Genomic DNA, 15,963 nt, shown 5'->3' with positions numbered 1-15,963 from the left:
GTCAATTTAAGGTACATAAAAACGACAAATTGAAAAAATACGAAATAAAATGTCCCTTGGATTCGCAATAATATGCTTTGCTCAATAATAATGCAGTACGTGGTACTATTGGCAGTTCCTGTTTTACTGAAAGACATAACTAGGAAGTCACGCACACCTAATAGAGACGGGTATGTCCCGATACAATTAGGTTTCATATTTCTAATTGGTACGATACACAATATGATATAACAATATGGTTTCTTTAACGTTACTTTTGTTTGTTGAAAGAGCCGTTCTCGAATTTAATTAATTAGTTAATAGATGAACATATCGAGCACCTTTCTTTTCTTTTAATAAGGACAACATGATATGTAATTGAAAAGCTATTGTTTGTGCGTGTTTAAAAAATTGGGGGTCGGGGGTTAGGCAAATGGATGGAACGTGGGAATGTAAATTTTGCATGGTGAAAGCTGGACCCTCCCCCATTACACACTCTTTACAAAGACAATGGCTCTACTTGTGCAATTGTGTTTTGTGGGCCATTCTTTGTCTTTCTTCTTGTCACTTTATTCTAATTCTAATGTGGCCTCTCAAAAGCATACTCTGAACGTAGAGAGAGAGAGAGAGAAGTATCTGGTGTTCAATCTTGAGAGAGAGAAAAAAAGTATTTGTTGTGTTCTACACGTACCCTTCGAATCTCTCTCTCTCATTATAATAGCATTGACCAGTCTATAGAGTTCCAAACATAGTATATATAATGCTCCTCACTATTTGTGTAGTGCTACCTATTAGCTTAATCATTTTCGTTAATTATATTAATTATGAAAAAGACATTCCCACCCACATTCTGTATAAAACGCATTTGAGTTTGGTTTGAAAAATGTCCCGTGTTTTGGTGGAAGTGGAATTCGTAATTTTTTCGAGAGGACTTGACCTTTTATGGGTTTATGAAAATAGTTTTGTCTTTGAGCAAAACCATGAGATTCATGTTGAAATGATTCTAGCTGCTCAATTTGAGCACGTATGGACAACAAACAAGAGTCAAAAATCCAACCCTAATAATTTATTTAAACTTGTAAAATACACTCACTACAACTCAATTCCAAATTTGAATTCAAATGACATGTTAGAAGGGTTGGGTCTGCATTCTTAACTTAAGAGTTGAAAAAACCTGTCAAATTTGCTCCAAATCCTAAGCTTATTCCCAATTCTAATTACCAGCTAAATCACATTATATTAGTTAATAGACATAGTATATTAAACAATAAGGTTCAAGTTTTATGTTGGCTTGAACTTTGTGACTTGAATATCAAATCTAGTTCGATGATTTTTTTTGTTTGGGCCGAAGAGAAATTTTATTAGAAATCCATGCAGCCCAATCCAAACAATCCATGGAATTCAAACACATAGAACCTTGATGTTTGTGCAAGAGGCTTGAGCTAAGACTTCGAGTGCAGAGTTAAATGCTCTTAACTGCTTGAGCGATTTTAGGGATGAGAGAATCAAACTTAGACTTTCAAAGCACAAGTAAATACTCTTAATACAAATATATAAATAAACCCAATCTTAGACATGTATTTATAAAAAAATCAAAGCACTATTTAAACATAGAAACACAACCAAAATAAACCACAAAGTCAACTTTTTGGGTGTGTTTATAAATATGTTTTGAGTGTGTGTAATGATAGGATTTTGGGTGTGTTTATATGTTTAAATAGTACTTGAGTTTTTTTATAATTTCAATTCCCATTTTGGGTGTTTTAGTGATCCTACTCTTAATTACTTGAATTAGAAACTCCTTTAAGAGATCCTAAATTTTATTCCCCTACCCCAATTGTGTAAAAAACCTTTATGTTTGTGAGTTTATTTGGATCCCCAACTGGCTTGAAAGTTAATTTGGTACTTGAATTGAGCATTTTGAGTTCAAGTGCAATATTTTTTTTTCGGGGTAACTCTCTCTCTCTCTCTCTGAGTCTGAGGCCCACTTACCAACCAATCAAACTCACAGAAGAAACACAAACAGAGTTGAAGGGTAGTTGCCAAGTCAAACATTCAATCAAAAACCCCATCGAAAACGAAAACCAAATGTCACCGTCACACTCCGTCACACCACCAACCTACACCAGCATACCCATTTCCGTCTCCGGCTCCGATGCCATCACCCGATCCATCAAAAACCTCAACGACGCCGTCTCCCGCCGCCGCCACTGGCCCGAGTTCGCCTCCTCACTCGACCGGCCCGACTCGTTCTCCGCCGCGCTGACCCGGATCCGGACCAACGCCAACCACTTCCGGGTCAATTACTTGCTCCTGATCGGCGCCTGTGGGGCGCTCTCGCTCATCGGAAGCCCGGGATGGCTTGTGGTGACGGCGGCCGTCGTGGGGCTGTGGCTGGTGATCTACTTCTTCAGGGAGGACCCACTTGAGGTGTGGGGCCACCACGTCAGCGATTGGGCCGTGCTGGTGGGTCTGGGATTGGTATCTGTTTTGGTTGTTTGGGCCAGCGGTGGACTTGGGAGTGTCTTATTGGGCCTTGTAGTTGGGCTTGTGTTGTGTGGGGTCCACGGGCTGCTCCGGAACCCGGAAGGCTTGTTTCTCAACGAGAATGACGCGGCTTCCCAAGGCTTGATCGGGCCCACTTCTCCATCAGGCTGATAAATCCTAACTTCATATTTTAATAATTATTTTATTATTTGGGATTGATGAGTTTGTTGCATTCTGTGGCTTGAAAACAAACGACAAGCATTTCATTGTCGTTTTCTTTTTGTTTTGGTTGAATTTTTTTGGGTGTCTGTGGATTGTGGTGTGTTGGGTTTTGACTGATGTTTGACTCATTTATTAGGGGTGTAAGAGTGTAACTAATAATGGAGTGAAAAATGATAGTGTCTTTCTCTTGTAACCATTGATTTATGGGTTTCTATTATTTTTCTGATGGAATGGAATGAAGAAATTTTACTAAATTTAATGCTTGTGTTATTAATTTTCTACTTGTTTGGGTTTGTTGGCTCAGACTCAAAGATTGCTCTCATTGTACTTGTAATTTTGCAAATTGCATATAAAATTTCATGCACTGCATTTACACAGATAGAAGAAAGAAAGATGGGTCTTTGTCACTCTCTCTCTCTCTCTCTCTCTAACCATAATTGATTGTGTCACACAGCAAGCAAACTTTTATGGCTTTGCTATCAACATGGGACCCTGCCTTGATTGAGTATTTATTTTAGGAGATCAAATGAAATGAAACAAAACAAAACTAAGGGTGTACTCTCAAACTACCATACTTTTTTTTTATTGCTCTTAATTTGCTTGAGAAAGTCACTCTGATTGCTTCTGGTGCAATATTGGTAAGCAAATTGCAGTAGTGTCCTGAAGGAAAATATATGGTCTAAATTGCTGATATTACAACTAACTAGATTGATTACAAGTGTTAACAAAACTGAGTTCCTTAGAACAAAAGGATTGTTGGTTTCAAACATGAGGATTTCCCATTATATCTTGCTCCTCATTCTTACTAACTTTGCCAAAGTTTCTTGAGCTGCCAAGGTTTGAGCATGGTTGTGACCCAGCATAACTGTTCTGATACTAATACAAGTTCTGCACAGCTCTTCGCTGCTGTCGAAATGCCCGCCTCGAAGCAGCAATTTTGCCCTGGTCTCCAGTAATGTCGCCTTCAACAATGTCACGTCTTGCCACACGTATTCATCCACCCTTTGGTTGCTTTGCAACTTGTTCTTCCAACAGAGGGAGCCGTGGCACCAGTCTTGTATTTGAGAGACAAAGGACTTCTCTACTTCCTCAAGTACATTTGTGCAAACCTTTAAAAGTTCCAATGCTGAGTTGCATCTGGAGAAGGTTGTGAAGGCCCTAATTGCAAGAGGGAGGGCTGTCTTTTTTATGTATAAAACCATGTCAATCGCCTTTAACTGCACGAGAGGAGGCTCCGATTTGAACCCGAAAACAAGGAATGCAGTAGCCCACAGGTGGTCTAAGTTTACCAATGGATTGCCAATTTTCCTTGTGCCCTGAACTGTTGCCTTGGCAGCTACTAAACCTTCTTTTCTCTTTGTATATACCTGTGTTATGGGATGGAACTGGATCCAACATCCGAATGGTTTTTTGGCCGTTCGCGCTAATCCTAGTTTAACAAGAAGATGGGCTGAGTCTTCTTCAGCACTCTTCCATGCTTGTGGTGCAAAGCAACTAGAGCAGGAGCCAAATGTAACACTAATGCAATTCGTCCATTTCCTGAGCCGGCTTTTAGTGGCGGGCATATTGTTAGCTGCAGTAGTCAGAAGAGTCAAGGAAATAGGTGTTGGGGCAAACCAGGCACCAACAAGAAGCATTCTTGAGGCAAGAAGGTTGATGATCCCACTAGATTGCTGTAAGACGGCGAAGCAAAACGATATGACTTTCATTAGGAAAGAGTTGTTCTTGTAATACTGCTCTTCAGTGATGCTTATGAACGGACAAGGGGAGCCTTCGTCAAGTTGCATTTGGCTGATAGCTTCAAAGAGAGCAGAGGGGGCAATAGCTAGTTCAGAAAGCAGTGACCCAATCAGCCACAAACCAAAGCTCAGCCTTCCTAGTTTCTCATCAAATTTCATCAGAATTTCCAACTCCTCAGCTGAGTAATCTTTCTTTTTTCTTCCTCTGATCAAAATCATTGCATCTGAAACCGGCAACGGTGGAAGCTGCATTGCATCAAAATTCATTACCTTGGACAGCCTAGTTGTGATGATCACATGAGACCCTCCTGTGTTCCTTGGGATCAAGTCATGTAGATCCTTCCCTTCCCACCACTCCCTCTCAGTCTCAAGATTATCAATCACAATCAAATAAGGCATGTCCCGGAACAACTCCCTCTTGACTCTCTTGAATGCTTCAAATTCCTGCTCCTCAAAGCTTCGAATTCGTCCCCTATCTTTTTCAGCATCAGCACTCACATCCAATCCCAAATTCTGAGACAGATTCAATATGTTCTGCCTAAAATATCTAGCTTCCCCACCAATCCACAAGACCATCTTGTACCTTTGGCAATACCTGTAAGCAAATTCCAGTGCAAGTTCAGTCTTTCCAATGCCTGGAACCCCATTTAAGCAGATCACACTGCTTCCCAAGCTCTTGTAATTCCCACTTTTCGACTTCTTGTACTTCGACCTCTTGAATGAATTTCTTCCCACAACTGGTTCAATCCAAGCCTCTAAATTGGGCTCCTTGCACTTGCCCATCTCTAAATTAATGTACCTCCCTCCTCTAGTGGTAACCACTTCGCTTTCGTCATCTGCTATGCCTTCAGAATGGCCACTGGCTTCTCCTTTGATGATGGTCATAGAGCATTCTTGCTCTAAGTAGTCCCCTGAAGAACCAAACAAAGCAGTTTCAATTTCCATAATCTCCTTCTCTCTTCCCACAAAGAACTTGTTTCTTGGGAAAGGCAGCTCATCAACTCCTTCCATATCTGTCTGAGACACGCTTTGCCTCCCAAGCTTTGCCCGTAAAACCCCGGCAGCTTTAGATACAATGTTCCTCCAGTTACCCTCATTGGCTTCCAGCTTGAACTCATTGGTCTTCATGAGCCCATCAATGGCTTCTTTACATTCTTTGTCAATTGAGCTGTAGTTGAGAAGACCCAAGATTTCAGCAGGCCCAGTGTCAAAGAATATTGGGAACAGGTTCTTCTTCTGGGCAAAGAACCTAACCTCCTCCATGCTCAAATGGTTGATAAAGCTAGAACTAGTAACAACCACAACCCCATATGTCACTGAGCAGATGACTCTGTCAGCAATCTCTTGGCTCTGAGTATCAGAGTACTTAGCCCTGTCAGCAACAAAACAAGCAATACCCTGGAGCTCAAGCTCTGATTTAAGCCACTTGCAGAAGCGCACCAAGCTTGGATTTTGGCCATGGAACCCAATGTACACATCACAGCTCCTCAGCTTGGCATTTGAAGCAGGGGAAACAGGGCCTTTGGCAAATGAAATCCGAGGGACAGGGAAGGAAAAAGAAATGCGTGGAGGTGCAGAGTCAAACTTGAGCTTCAAAGGGTCAGAAACATCATCAGAATATTCATATTGATCTGACGGTGGAGTGTAAGAACTGCTTGGTATGTCATCTGACTGTGAACCACGGCATAATGAGACCAGTGGAGAAGGCTGTGTGGTGGGGTTTGAGCTCTCTTGGGTTTCTTGGGCCTTTGGAGTTAAGGCCCTTGGAGAAATGTATGGAGACTGAAGAGCTGAAACAAATGCTGATGAAGGTGGGGAGACTAGAGATGGAGAGTTGTATGGTGAGGATTCAATTGAGTTCTTCAAGTTTGGAGAAGGCGAGGTCTCTTTACCTGTTTCTTGTCTGCTACAAGTTTTTGTTGTTGTTGGTGTTGTTGATGAAGCTATTTTGATGGTAAGCCCACTAGAAACCATGGTGTCTAGAGGAGTTTTCTGGGGAGCTTTAGCAGATTTTGATGCTTGTTTCTCTTCATCCATGGCCATTTGCAGCTTTGGTAGATCTCACTTCAGATATTTAAACTACACCAGTCTTCCAGTTCTTTTCACCAGAAAGCATTAGTACTTAAAGAGTTACTACTCTCTCTCTCTACAATGTACTTTGAATACCGAGCATCCCCAGGTCCTCACAAGAATCATTTTTTGGCTGAAGGGAACCAAAATCCCTCAGCTTTCTACTGTGCTTTCTTTTTAAGTTTCAAAAATATACTGAAAGATACAATGTTTCTGTGAATGGCTCAGATGTGGGAAGACTCTGCCAGAAGATGAATGCAACAGTAAAACTCAAACAGGAGAAATCTTCTGCTCTTGATGTATATCACTGGCCATTGTGGGCCAATCTTTGGTGAGAGCCAGACTTTTGTTTCTATCCTGCAGCTGATGAGAGCAGATTTGACCAAGAGGGTTAGAAACAGAAGCACAGAAAATCCACCTTAGTGAATGATGAGTTGGGTTCTTTTTATTTTTCATGCATTTACATCAAAGCCTATAGTTTGGGAAGATTTGAATGCTAATCATTTAAGCTTTTGCTTGCTATGATTGAAGTTGTTGCTTTGATTGATCTATATAATCATAATATAACAACTAAAAATGACCATATATATATTTGGTGCAATATTCTCAAAATCAATCAATTTGTTACCTTAGCTTTGATGGATAGGAGGCTAAGATGAAAAGGAAGGCCCTACTTTGCTGCAACTCCTGCGAAGCCCACGTCTTTATGTTTCTGTTTCTGTGATTGAACAAGCTGGATGGAGAGAGAGAGAGAGAGAGGAGAGAGATGGGTGGGAATCTAATTGCTAATGTATGGGTTGGATCTGTGAGGTTTTGAACATAAAATATTACCCAAAATGCTTAAAAAGAAGTTGCAACAGAAGGTTAAATGCATAACATTTGTATTATATTAATTTGTGTTGGGGTTTGCCAATTTATTTTTGTTTTATGTGCTGTACATCTTAATCTCTCTCAATTCTAAATCTAACATGAGATTTCTCTCACTTGGTCACAGAAGCCAAAGATTGGTCAGAAAGCAAGCACTAGGAGAAAAGGACATTGGGAGAGCAACCATAACTCACAACTTGTTTGTACACTTGGGTGGGTTTGTGGCCAAACCAAATGGGGTTCAAACTCAAATTGTACTAGTCATAAATAAAAAACAATATTTACCATATATTAATTGTTTCCTAAACTATATATATATTTGGCAATGCAGTTTTTTCCTCTGAGTGAATGAAGTCATCCGACAGAGTTTGAATAATATTTGCATGGGAAATTGGACCAAAGACCAGTCCAACTGACTCACTGAGAGGACTGAAGAATTTACCATTCAAGAGTGATTTTCTTTTGCCTATATGGGTTCTCTGGGCACTCCAAATGGAGTCACCTTTTTATATTATCTTTAGATTCTTATGCATATGATAAGATTCACTACAGAAAAATTGAGGTGTGATCATTGGAATGGATATGGACGAGGTAAATGTAGAAATTGCAAGAAAGAGGCTTCTCTTGAATGGTTTATGTAGGTATAACAAAGGATTTGTATCGGGTTTTGGATAGTTTAAAAATCTTCAACTTAAATACACCCAATTTATTAAATAAGTTAGAGATCTCTGATTCGAGAACAACTCATATTAAATGAGTAACACAACGCACTTATCCTAATGTTCTAAATATTTTTCAATTCATATTATCGTCAAATTACAAATTACACATTGTATCATACATACTAATGACACCAAACAACCCTACCATTCAACCACAAATTGTGATTACGTTCATGCGATTATAGTTTGTATTTAAAAAAATTATCCATCGATGTCTTTGTCTACTTAGTTTGGACCCATAATGATCATTCTAAATACTCATTTGCATATGCGGAGAGAATGATCATTAGCCTTTATTCAATATTACTCTCCAATCAAATAAATAAAACCCTACGGCTTCACGAAAGGCAAGAGCATATACAAATAAAATACGTAGTTTCTGATCTTTTCATTTCTATGCATGACTGGGGCAAAGCTGGAAAGTCATACTGACACAGATAATGTCTCAATCACAATTCTTTTAGCCACCGTCCTCAACTCTTTAAAAAGCTTGGTCTCTTTTCCATAAATTATTATACACTCTCTCCTCTCCTCTCCTCTCTCTTTGCTTGCTCTTTGCCTTTTGAATTTCTAATTAATTTACTAATTAATGTATTTATATGTCTTCCAACTTATTAAAACCTGATTTGTATATTTAATTACTCTCCTATCTTTCATGTTTGCTTGCTGGTTTGATTGTCTCATGATTACATTTACACCACAAAGCAAATGACACACCAGAATAAATTGAAGTTAGAGTGGGTTTATTCTCTTTGCACATGCTATTTTGTTCTTTGATGAGTTTTCATGACCCAATTAGTCTAATTTATAAAGACATACAAGGACATCCATCAAACTTAATTTTTGTAAAACTAAATTATATTGAAGTCTAGGAAAGAAGAAAATAGACCCTCTGTAACAATACATATGAAATCTATGAGTTAGGTAGGTGCATGCCATTTTGTTTTATATATATATATATAAACTCACTTGTGTTGACATCCAAACGTTATTACCATTCGAACGCCATGTATTTTTTACTATTCCATGCTTTCTCCATGTTTATAATGACATCCGTATAATAATAACATATAGACATCTAGATGAGAGAATAACTATATATATCAATCTAGCTTTTTTGATCAGAAATATATCAATCAAGTTTGTTTTTCATATGTGCAACACAATACTAAGCTTGGAGAGTTGCAGGCCCTTGGTCTTCTTCATAGTGCCAAACCATCACAATATGGCCCAATATGCTTTAGAATTAGAACCCATACGGATAAGTTTTTCCTTTTTTCATTTTGGTTTTACACATGGCCCAGAGTATAAACCACTAAAAATACGGCAAATAAGTAATAAATCGACGTCTCTGTTTTTAAAAAGGTTCTGCAAATTAAAATTTGATCCATATAAAAATAAATTTGTATACAATTATGTTGAGTTCAAATTTTTTTCCTTATATTAGAGAAACGAAGAGAGATTCAAACACAAAACCTTGTGCAAGATAAATACTCGTAACCACCTGCCGACGATTGAGTTGATTAATAAATGTATAAAACAATAATTAAGAAAGTTTGGGGTAATAAGCAAGACCCTTGTACAAAACTGGAATCCCGTACAAAATGACCAACAAACAACAAGAGGCAGCCGACCTTGTCATATCCAGATCAGATGCCCAGCGGTGGCCAATGGTGTGCGGGGTGTGGTATGGGCCCACCATCGTGCATGTGGCCTTGCTCAGTCTCCCCCACGTTCCATCTCCCCCTTCTTTATTCCTTTCTTTTATCGTTATTAATGAATAATTATAACAATTTAATATTCCTAATTAAATATGATTGCTATAAAACCGCAAATCCGATCACAATTTAGGGTTTTCAATGCCCTTCGAATTATCAACACCTGCATCTTCTTCTGAGCTTTAGTTAATAATTCTAACGGTAAGTTCCCAATTCCAATAATCCGATATTTTGAATTCATCGCTTCATGTTATTCTTCAGAATTCAATTCTCCAAACTTTAATCTTTCAGCCATTGATTACTCTGAATCTGTTTATTCTCTCATTTATATAAGTATGTTGTGATTTATGATCGAAATTTCATTTCCATTTACATATTTGCTAGATTTGGGCCATGAGATGGGATGGTAGTTGTTGTTCTTGATCTCATTGAATTGGGTGTGAGGGAGAGACCCTGAATTTTTCTTAATTATGGATTTGGAAAGTGAATCTGCGGAAGATAATGAAGTAAACCCACAAACAGTGTTCCATGCTGATGATAAGGATAACGATGATGGTAGTAATGAGATCAGGAACAATGGGCCATGTGCTAATGTGACTGAAAATGTAGCAAATACTAGAGTTAATCATGTTGACACTGCACAGCCAGTGAATTTGACTTTGCCGGCTGCCAACTCTCCCGGTGGGGGTTCACCTCCCACCGTCAAAGGGCACGGCTTAAAGAAGTGGAAGAGGATTAAGAGAAATTTTCCTAGGGATGATAGTGACAATGCAGTTGATGATTCTAGTAAAGTTTTGAAGCGGGGTTTGTCTGGTAATGGAAACCCAGTTAAGTCTAAGAATTCACCCCGTGAAATCAATCATAACAGTGAAGGTTCTGTTGGATCTGTGAATATGTTAAGAAATGTGGGAGTTGTTGATGGCTTTGCAATTCATGGTTCAAGTTCTGATTCCAGATTTGCTGTGGGTTCTGCATTTGCTGCTGGTGCAGATTCTGAGAACAGTGAGGATCGGAGTAGCAAGTCTTCTACAGCTGCCAGTGTTCCAAAGGCCAAGTATGAGCTGCCTGCAGTATTGGGGCATGCAAGGGAGAAGAACAGGATGAAGAGTACCGGTGGAAAGAGTTTGAATAGTTCAGCTCAAAGGGCCCAACAGGGAAGGGTACAAATTGAAAGCAGTAAGAAGCATAGAGGAGACAGGGTCAAGGTTGAGAAGGAAAACTCTTATTCCAGCGTGGAATCTGACTCAAGAAGCTCCAACTATGTGTTTATGCAGAGTTCAATTCTGACTAGTAACGGGAAGCACAGTGGAAGGTCAATGAGTCATGACGGAGAAAACAGTGATGAAGTTCATGCAAGTGAACAACACTACAGTGAAGAAGTTCAAACTGGTTATAACAAAGAGAATGTAGGAGAAGCCGAATTTTTTTCTCAAGATGACTTTCTTGCAGACTTGCCATGGAAGGTTAAGGGTGAAAAAAATAAGAATCGTAGGTCCTTAAAAGATCAGGATCCTCTCTTTGAGTCTATCCTTAATCTCCAGTCTGTACAAGAAGCACTTGCTAAAGGTTAGTCTATCTGAAACCTCTAAAAGATAAAAATTAAACAAAAAAAGTTATGACAATTGTGTTATTGTCTTGCTTTGCTGCTTTCCAGACATATTTCTGAAAATGTGTTGGTGTTCTCCTAAATTTGATTGATCAGATTTATCATATTGTTAATTGACTATCTCAAATTTTTTTGTTTAACTACTTTCTGTGCTGATCTGGAGAAGGTAGAAGAATTAATACAATAAATATTAAAATCATAGAAATATTATTTTGGAAAACCTGGCCTTGCAAAATTGTGTTGTCTGCTAAATGCTAATCATGTAAATTTTTCTCGTAAACATGCAAAGTTTATTTTTCTTTCCATTGTTATTTACGCATTGGCCATCTTTGGATCCATGTGCTGTAGTGGGTATAGATTTAGGAATTCAAGTGACATGTACAGTATCTTTGTTTGGCAAGCAAATTTTCTTGGTCATCTCTAGAGTAGACTGTAGGACCCTTAAATGAAAAAAAAAAAAAAAGTAAAAAAAAAGGAAGAAAAAAAAGGTTCTGTCTTCTTTAGAGACTTTTACTTGGTTATATAACATGTAACTCTGGTTTTGTGTATATGTTTTACTTAAGAATTCGTTGTAGCATAGGGAAAGAGAAATAGAAGAGAGAGCAGAGAAAAGGAGAAACCTAGGCTCAGGGCTGCAGACTATGTAATCAATGGGTGAGAGAGTTTCGATGGCAGCCATATGCTAGTCTTCTTTAAAAAAAAATTATTTTGTACTTTTTCTTTGGTGCTTTTGCATGTGGAAATTTCCTTCATTTTCCTTTGATTCAGTGTCATAGTTCTTGTATTCTGTACAGCTTCCTTGTTATCCTATGGTATCACAGCAACTATGGCCTTGTTTTCCTCAACACTTTCTTCTTGTCCTTCAGGTGGGGTTGAATAAGAGGGAATTCTGTTTGCACCTTATGGGTTGAGCTTTTCATAACTTTTTACCAATTGCTATTGCCTCCAATGTCTTCCTATAGATTATAAATACTCTTATCCATTGCTTTGAAAGTGCTCTTATTTATGGACGATAATTTTCTTTCAGATCCTTAAAAAGTTTTAGAGAAGGATTTAATAGATCTTTACTTGGACTTGTGAGATGTTAGCAATTAGGTAATGACAAATTGTCCCGCTCTTTCCCATGAAAAAAGAAATTTCTTTCCTGTAGTACAAACAAAAGAGTGTTTGTGAAATACCTTTTAAGTGCCCCATGTGTGTGATAGGATATGTGGTGAGTCTTTACGGTTGATACATAATCGTTTTGAGGAGCCTAGATCTTGATTTAACTTGTTAGTAACTTCATTGAAGTTATGGTTTGGCATTCATTGATATTCTTAGACAGTCAGAAGTGGTGATGTAATGTCTTCCCTTGTTTCTCTTTCCTATTCTCTAATGAAGGCTCTCAGTTCAAGGGAACTGGTATTCTTCTATTTCTTGTGTCTTGTACCATCCATCTTGGTTAGTGTACCTTTTTTTTTGTTTTGTGGATTCATTGATTTTACCCCTCTCCTATTTAGAGCCATCTTGCATGCTTTACAAAAATTGAAACTTACCACTGTCTGTCTTCCTTATTAGCCATGGCTTTTTGTTCCTGCTGAAACTACTTGCGACTGCTTTCTAAGAATATTGTTTTATTTTCGGGGAATTTCTGCTATGCTGTTATGGCTATTTTTAGGACATGACATTAACGGAGTTATGTGTCCTCATGCAGAGGTTCAGAAATTCGGGGAGATTGGGAAGGAACCTTTATCACCGGGTGATAATTCAGTGAATGGTAGTGGTATACCTGCTGACCTCTCTTCAAGTGATCCGGGAATCAGTGAATCAAATTTATCTGACCATTTGGGTTATGAAAATATTGGACAAACTTCTTCGAAGTCTTTGGAAGCGCAAGTCTTAGGTTTGAAACAAAGTGTGAAGCTTTTGGAAAGCCAGCTGGATGAGAGTAGGGCTATGCTTGAGGTGAAGGAGTCCAAGGTTGCTGAACTCGAAGATATGATTAACATTAGCAAGTCTCCAAAAGAAGAATCAGGTAGTACCATAGATTTAGAGGAGGAAAAATATCGAGAGTTAGAGACTGAACTTGAGGGCGTGTTTAGGCAAATGATTGAAGCTCAGGTTGAGTATATTGCAATTAAAAGAACCACACAGAGGTTGAAGTTTGCTGCAGGTGGCCAAATCGCACTACTTAACGAGCAAGAAGAAGTGGCTGGAGAGCAAGCACAGATGCTGAACAAGCTTGGAGAAGCAGAAATTAGGGCTGCAAAGCTAAAGAAACGAGCAGAGGAGTTGGGGAAATATGGTGGAGATATTGTAGCGACTGAAGAGGTTTTCACTATGCAGAAGAGGTTTTGTAAGATTACTTCATGTCTTTTTATTCAGATGATATTGCTGGGCTTCGCTGTCTGGTTTTTTTCCTCACAGACCCCCCATCAAGGGGTGGCTGTACCCACCTGAGTCTGTGATTAGTAATGCCCTTTTTTTTTTTTTTTTGTGTATTCTCAACCTCTTTAGGCAAATATTTGAATGTTATATTTTATCTTTTTTCATGTAGAACCTTTTTCTTCCCTCCTTTCTCTCTATGTTTTTCTTTTTGCAACAATGTTGTAATTTTTTTGTCTTTTTTCTAGGAACAAAAGCATCCCAAAATTATAAATTTTATATAAATGCCCGTAGCTTTTTCTACCTTCCCAAGCTGAATATTTTCGAGTTCAATTTGGTTACCCTGTTGGATGTTGTGTTATTGGAAATTGAAGGAACACTGAATCACTTGTAACTGAGATTATTTAAAGTTCTTTGGTACTACAGGAAATGGTTTAATTAGTTTGCAGGTGTCATGTGTGTTTTTGACAGGAGATGGTTTAAGTTAGAGTCATTGTCATTATTGGTGCTAATGATGCGTTTAAGCCGCCGTAGTTAGTCACAACAATGTTTGGTCAAAGCTGTGGTTGCTCTCCCTTGGTTTTGCTTGCGAAAAGAATTGACTAGGCTGTTGATAAAAGTATGTTACTTTCATGCATGTGGGTATATTTTCTAAATCTAGTGGAAGCCTGGAAGGACAATATATAAACTCTGGTCCTCAGTCCATGTTGTGTTACTCATAACTTATGCGCCAAGACAAAGAAAGGCTGGAATACATATAATGTGATATGCTAAGAATTTTTTATCTTCCAATTTCTAAACTCAAGATGATTAAACTATGCCCAATAGCCCGGACTTTTAAAAGGTCAGCAGGGAAAATTTGATGGATGTTTACAATAATTACTGTCTTACGAGCAATGCTACTCTCAGTCAAACATGATGCATTGCAAGTCATTGATCACCATGCGATACACTATCGGGTTCACGCACATCAACGGCTTAAAATACACCGCCGCACGTGACAGATAGAGAACATTTTTCCTCGTCATATCTCAAAAATGTTATTTTATTAGACTTTGAATCAAATTCTTAGTTACGAGGATCATCATTTTTAGTCCTCAATTGAGGCGGCCCAATACTGCACCATGTCACCATGACCATCTCACTGGACTCTACTTATTAATAATTTTAGTAGAGACAATGGTACTCCAAATATAAATATATGAATTTTAGTATTTTAAGGCAGTGTACACGACCAGACACAGAAGTTCAAAGTCAAGGTTTTGTTAGATTTGCTGACCAGACGTCTAATTTGGAGTTGAAGCCTTGAATGGCGTGAATGGCGAGGATGAGTACAAAAGTACAAAAAACTATGACGCGTATTATTGCGTTTGCTTTAAGATTTACTAATTTCCAAGGACACAAATCCCCTAATTGATCAATTGTACTTTACCCTAGGAGCCTAGGAGCCTAGTAGGAGAATTTACTCCAGCATGACGGCATCCAACTCCTTTGCTCGTCCCCTTTCCCATTTCTCATTCCGAATAAAGTTTTGGAATGGAGCGGTTTGATCGCGTTAACCATGCGATTGCTCTCACAAAAAAGGGAGACCACTTGTACTAGTGTCCACTCTGTCCCACGATGATTCTGCCTCTAATGCGTGAATTCGCTCTCCTGTGAGAATAGTTGCACATGTGATCGGACTGCTTCACTCAAGAATTTCTCCACATACTGAGTAGTAAGTACGGTTAGAAAATCATTTATAACAGTTATATTGTTAAAGAAATAAATAATAATGTATATTAAGCTAACATTAGCTCTCACAAGTAACTTATGGCATGTTTAGTATCCTACTTGGATTCAATTTTATAAACTCAGAAACAGGTTTTTAAGTCCAAAGTGACAAAACCTGTTTAGTAGGCCCATTTTTAAAAACTCAAAAACACTTCCATTATTAAAAACAAAAAAGGTGAGATTTTATAGCGTCTCTCTCTCTCTCTCTCTCTCTCTCTCTCTCTCTCTCTCTCTCTGTAATTTGAATTTGGAAATCTAGGGTTTTTTATTTTCTAATTTGAATTTGAATTTGGGAATCTAGGGTTTCTGATTTTCTGATTTTAATTTCAATTTTTTTAATTCTTAAAAATAGTTTGGAGATCAATACCAAACAAGTTTTTAGATCTTTGAATTTACTTTTTTGAGTAGAATACTAA

General features: G+C 38.3%; 3 protein-coding genes across 3 annotated transcripts; 2 read left to right on the top strand and 1 right to left on the bottom strand.

Moving 5' to 3' along the window:
• The first annotated feature begins 1,892 nt into the window (after positions 1-1,892).
• Positions 1,893-2,947, top strand: LOC103318634 (PRA1 family protein G2-like). The gene has a single exon (XM_089043753.1). The coding sequence runs from the start codon at positions 2,068-2,070 to the stop codon at positions 2,635-2,637; it is 570 nt and encodes a 189-aa protein (XP_088899879.1). The 5' UTR covers positions 1,893-2,067; the 3' UTR covers positions 2,638-2,947.
• A 397-nt stretch (positions 2,948-3,344) lies between these two features.
• Positions 3,345-6,470, bottom strand: LOC103344547 (P-loop containing nucleoside triphosphate hydrolases superfamily protein). The gene has a single exon (XM_008248145.2). It carries the CDS (start codon positions 6,468-6,470, stop codon positions 3,471-3,473), a length of 3,000 nt encoding a protein of 999 aa, XP_008246367.2. The 3' UTR covers positions 3,345-3,470.
• A 3,297-nt stretch (positions 6,471-9,767) lies between these two features.
• LOC103344537 (WPP domain-interacting protein 2) lies at positions 9,768-14,077 on the top strand. Its single transcript, XM_008248135.2, has 3 exons — positions 9,768-10,005; positions 10,189-11,370; positions 13,104-14,077. Exons 2-3 carry the CDS (start codon positions 10,275-10,277, stop codon positions 13,847-13,849), a joined length of 1,842 nt encoding a protein of 613 aa, XP_008246357.2. The 5' UTR covers positions 9,768-10,005; positions 10,189-10,274; the 3' UTR covers positions 13,850-14,077.
• Positions 14,078-15,963: the final 1,886 nt, after the last annotated feature.

The sequence above is a fragment of the Prunus mume genome, linkage group LG1 (assembly GCF_029339155.1).
Source record: "Prunus mume cultivar Tortuosa linkage group LG1, ASM2933915v1, whole genome shotgun sequence".
Lineage (NCBI taxonomy): Eukaryota > Viridiplantae > Streptophyta > Magnoliopsida > Rosales > Rosaceae > Prunus > Prunus mume.
The sequence above is the reverse complement of the archived record's forward strand: the minus strand, read 5'-3'. Positions and strand labels throughout refer to the sequence as shown.

What these genes read in the sequence shown, in the direction of transcription:
- LOC103318634 (XM_089043753.1), top strand. Translation starts at nt 2,068, where the DNA reads ATGTCACCGTCACACTCCGTCACACCACCAACCTACACCAGCATACCC.
- LOC103344547 (XM_008248145.2), bottom strand. Translation starts at nt 6,470, where the DNA reads ATGGCCATGGATGAAGAGAAACAAGCATCAAAATCTGCTAAAGCTCCC.
- LOC103344537 (XM_008248135.2), top strand. Translation starts at nt 10,275, where the DNA reads ATGGATTTGGAAAGTGAATCTGCGGAAGATAATGAAGTAAACCCACAA. An exon ending in ACAAGAAGCACTTGCTAAAG is followed by an intron (nt 11,371 to 13,103) that starts GTTAGTCTATCT and finishes GTCCTCATGCAG; the next exon opens with AGGTTCAGAAATTCGGGGAG.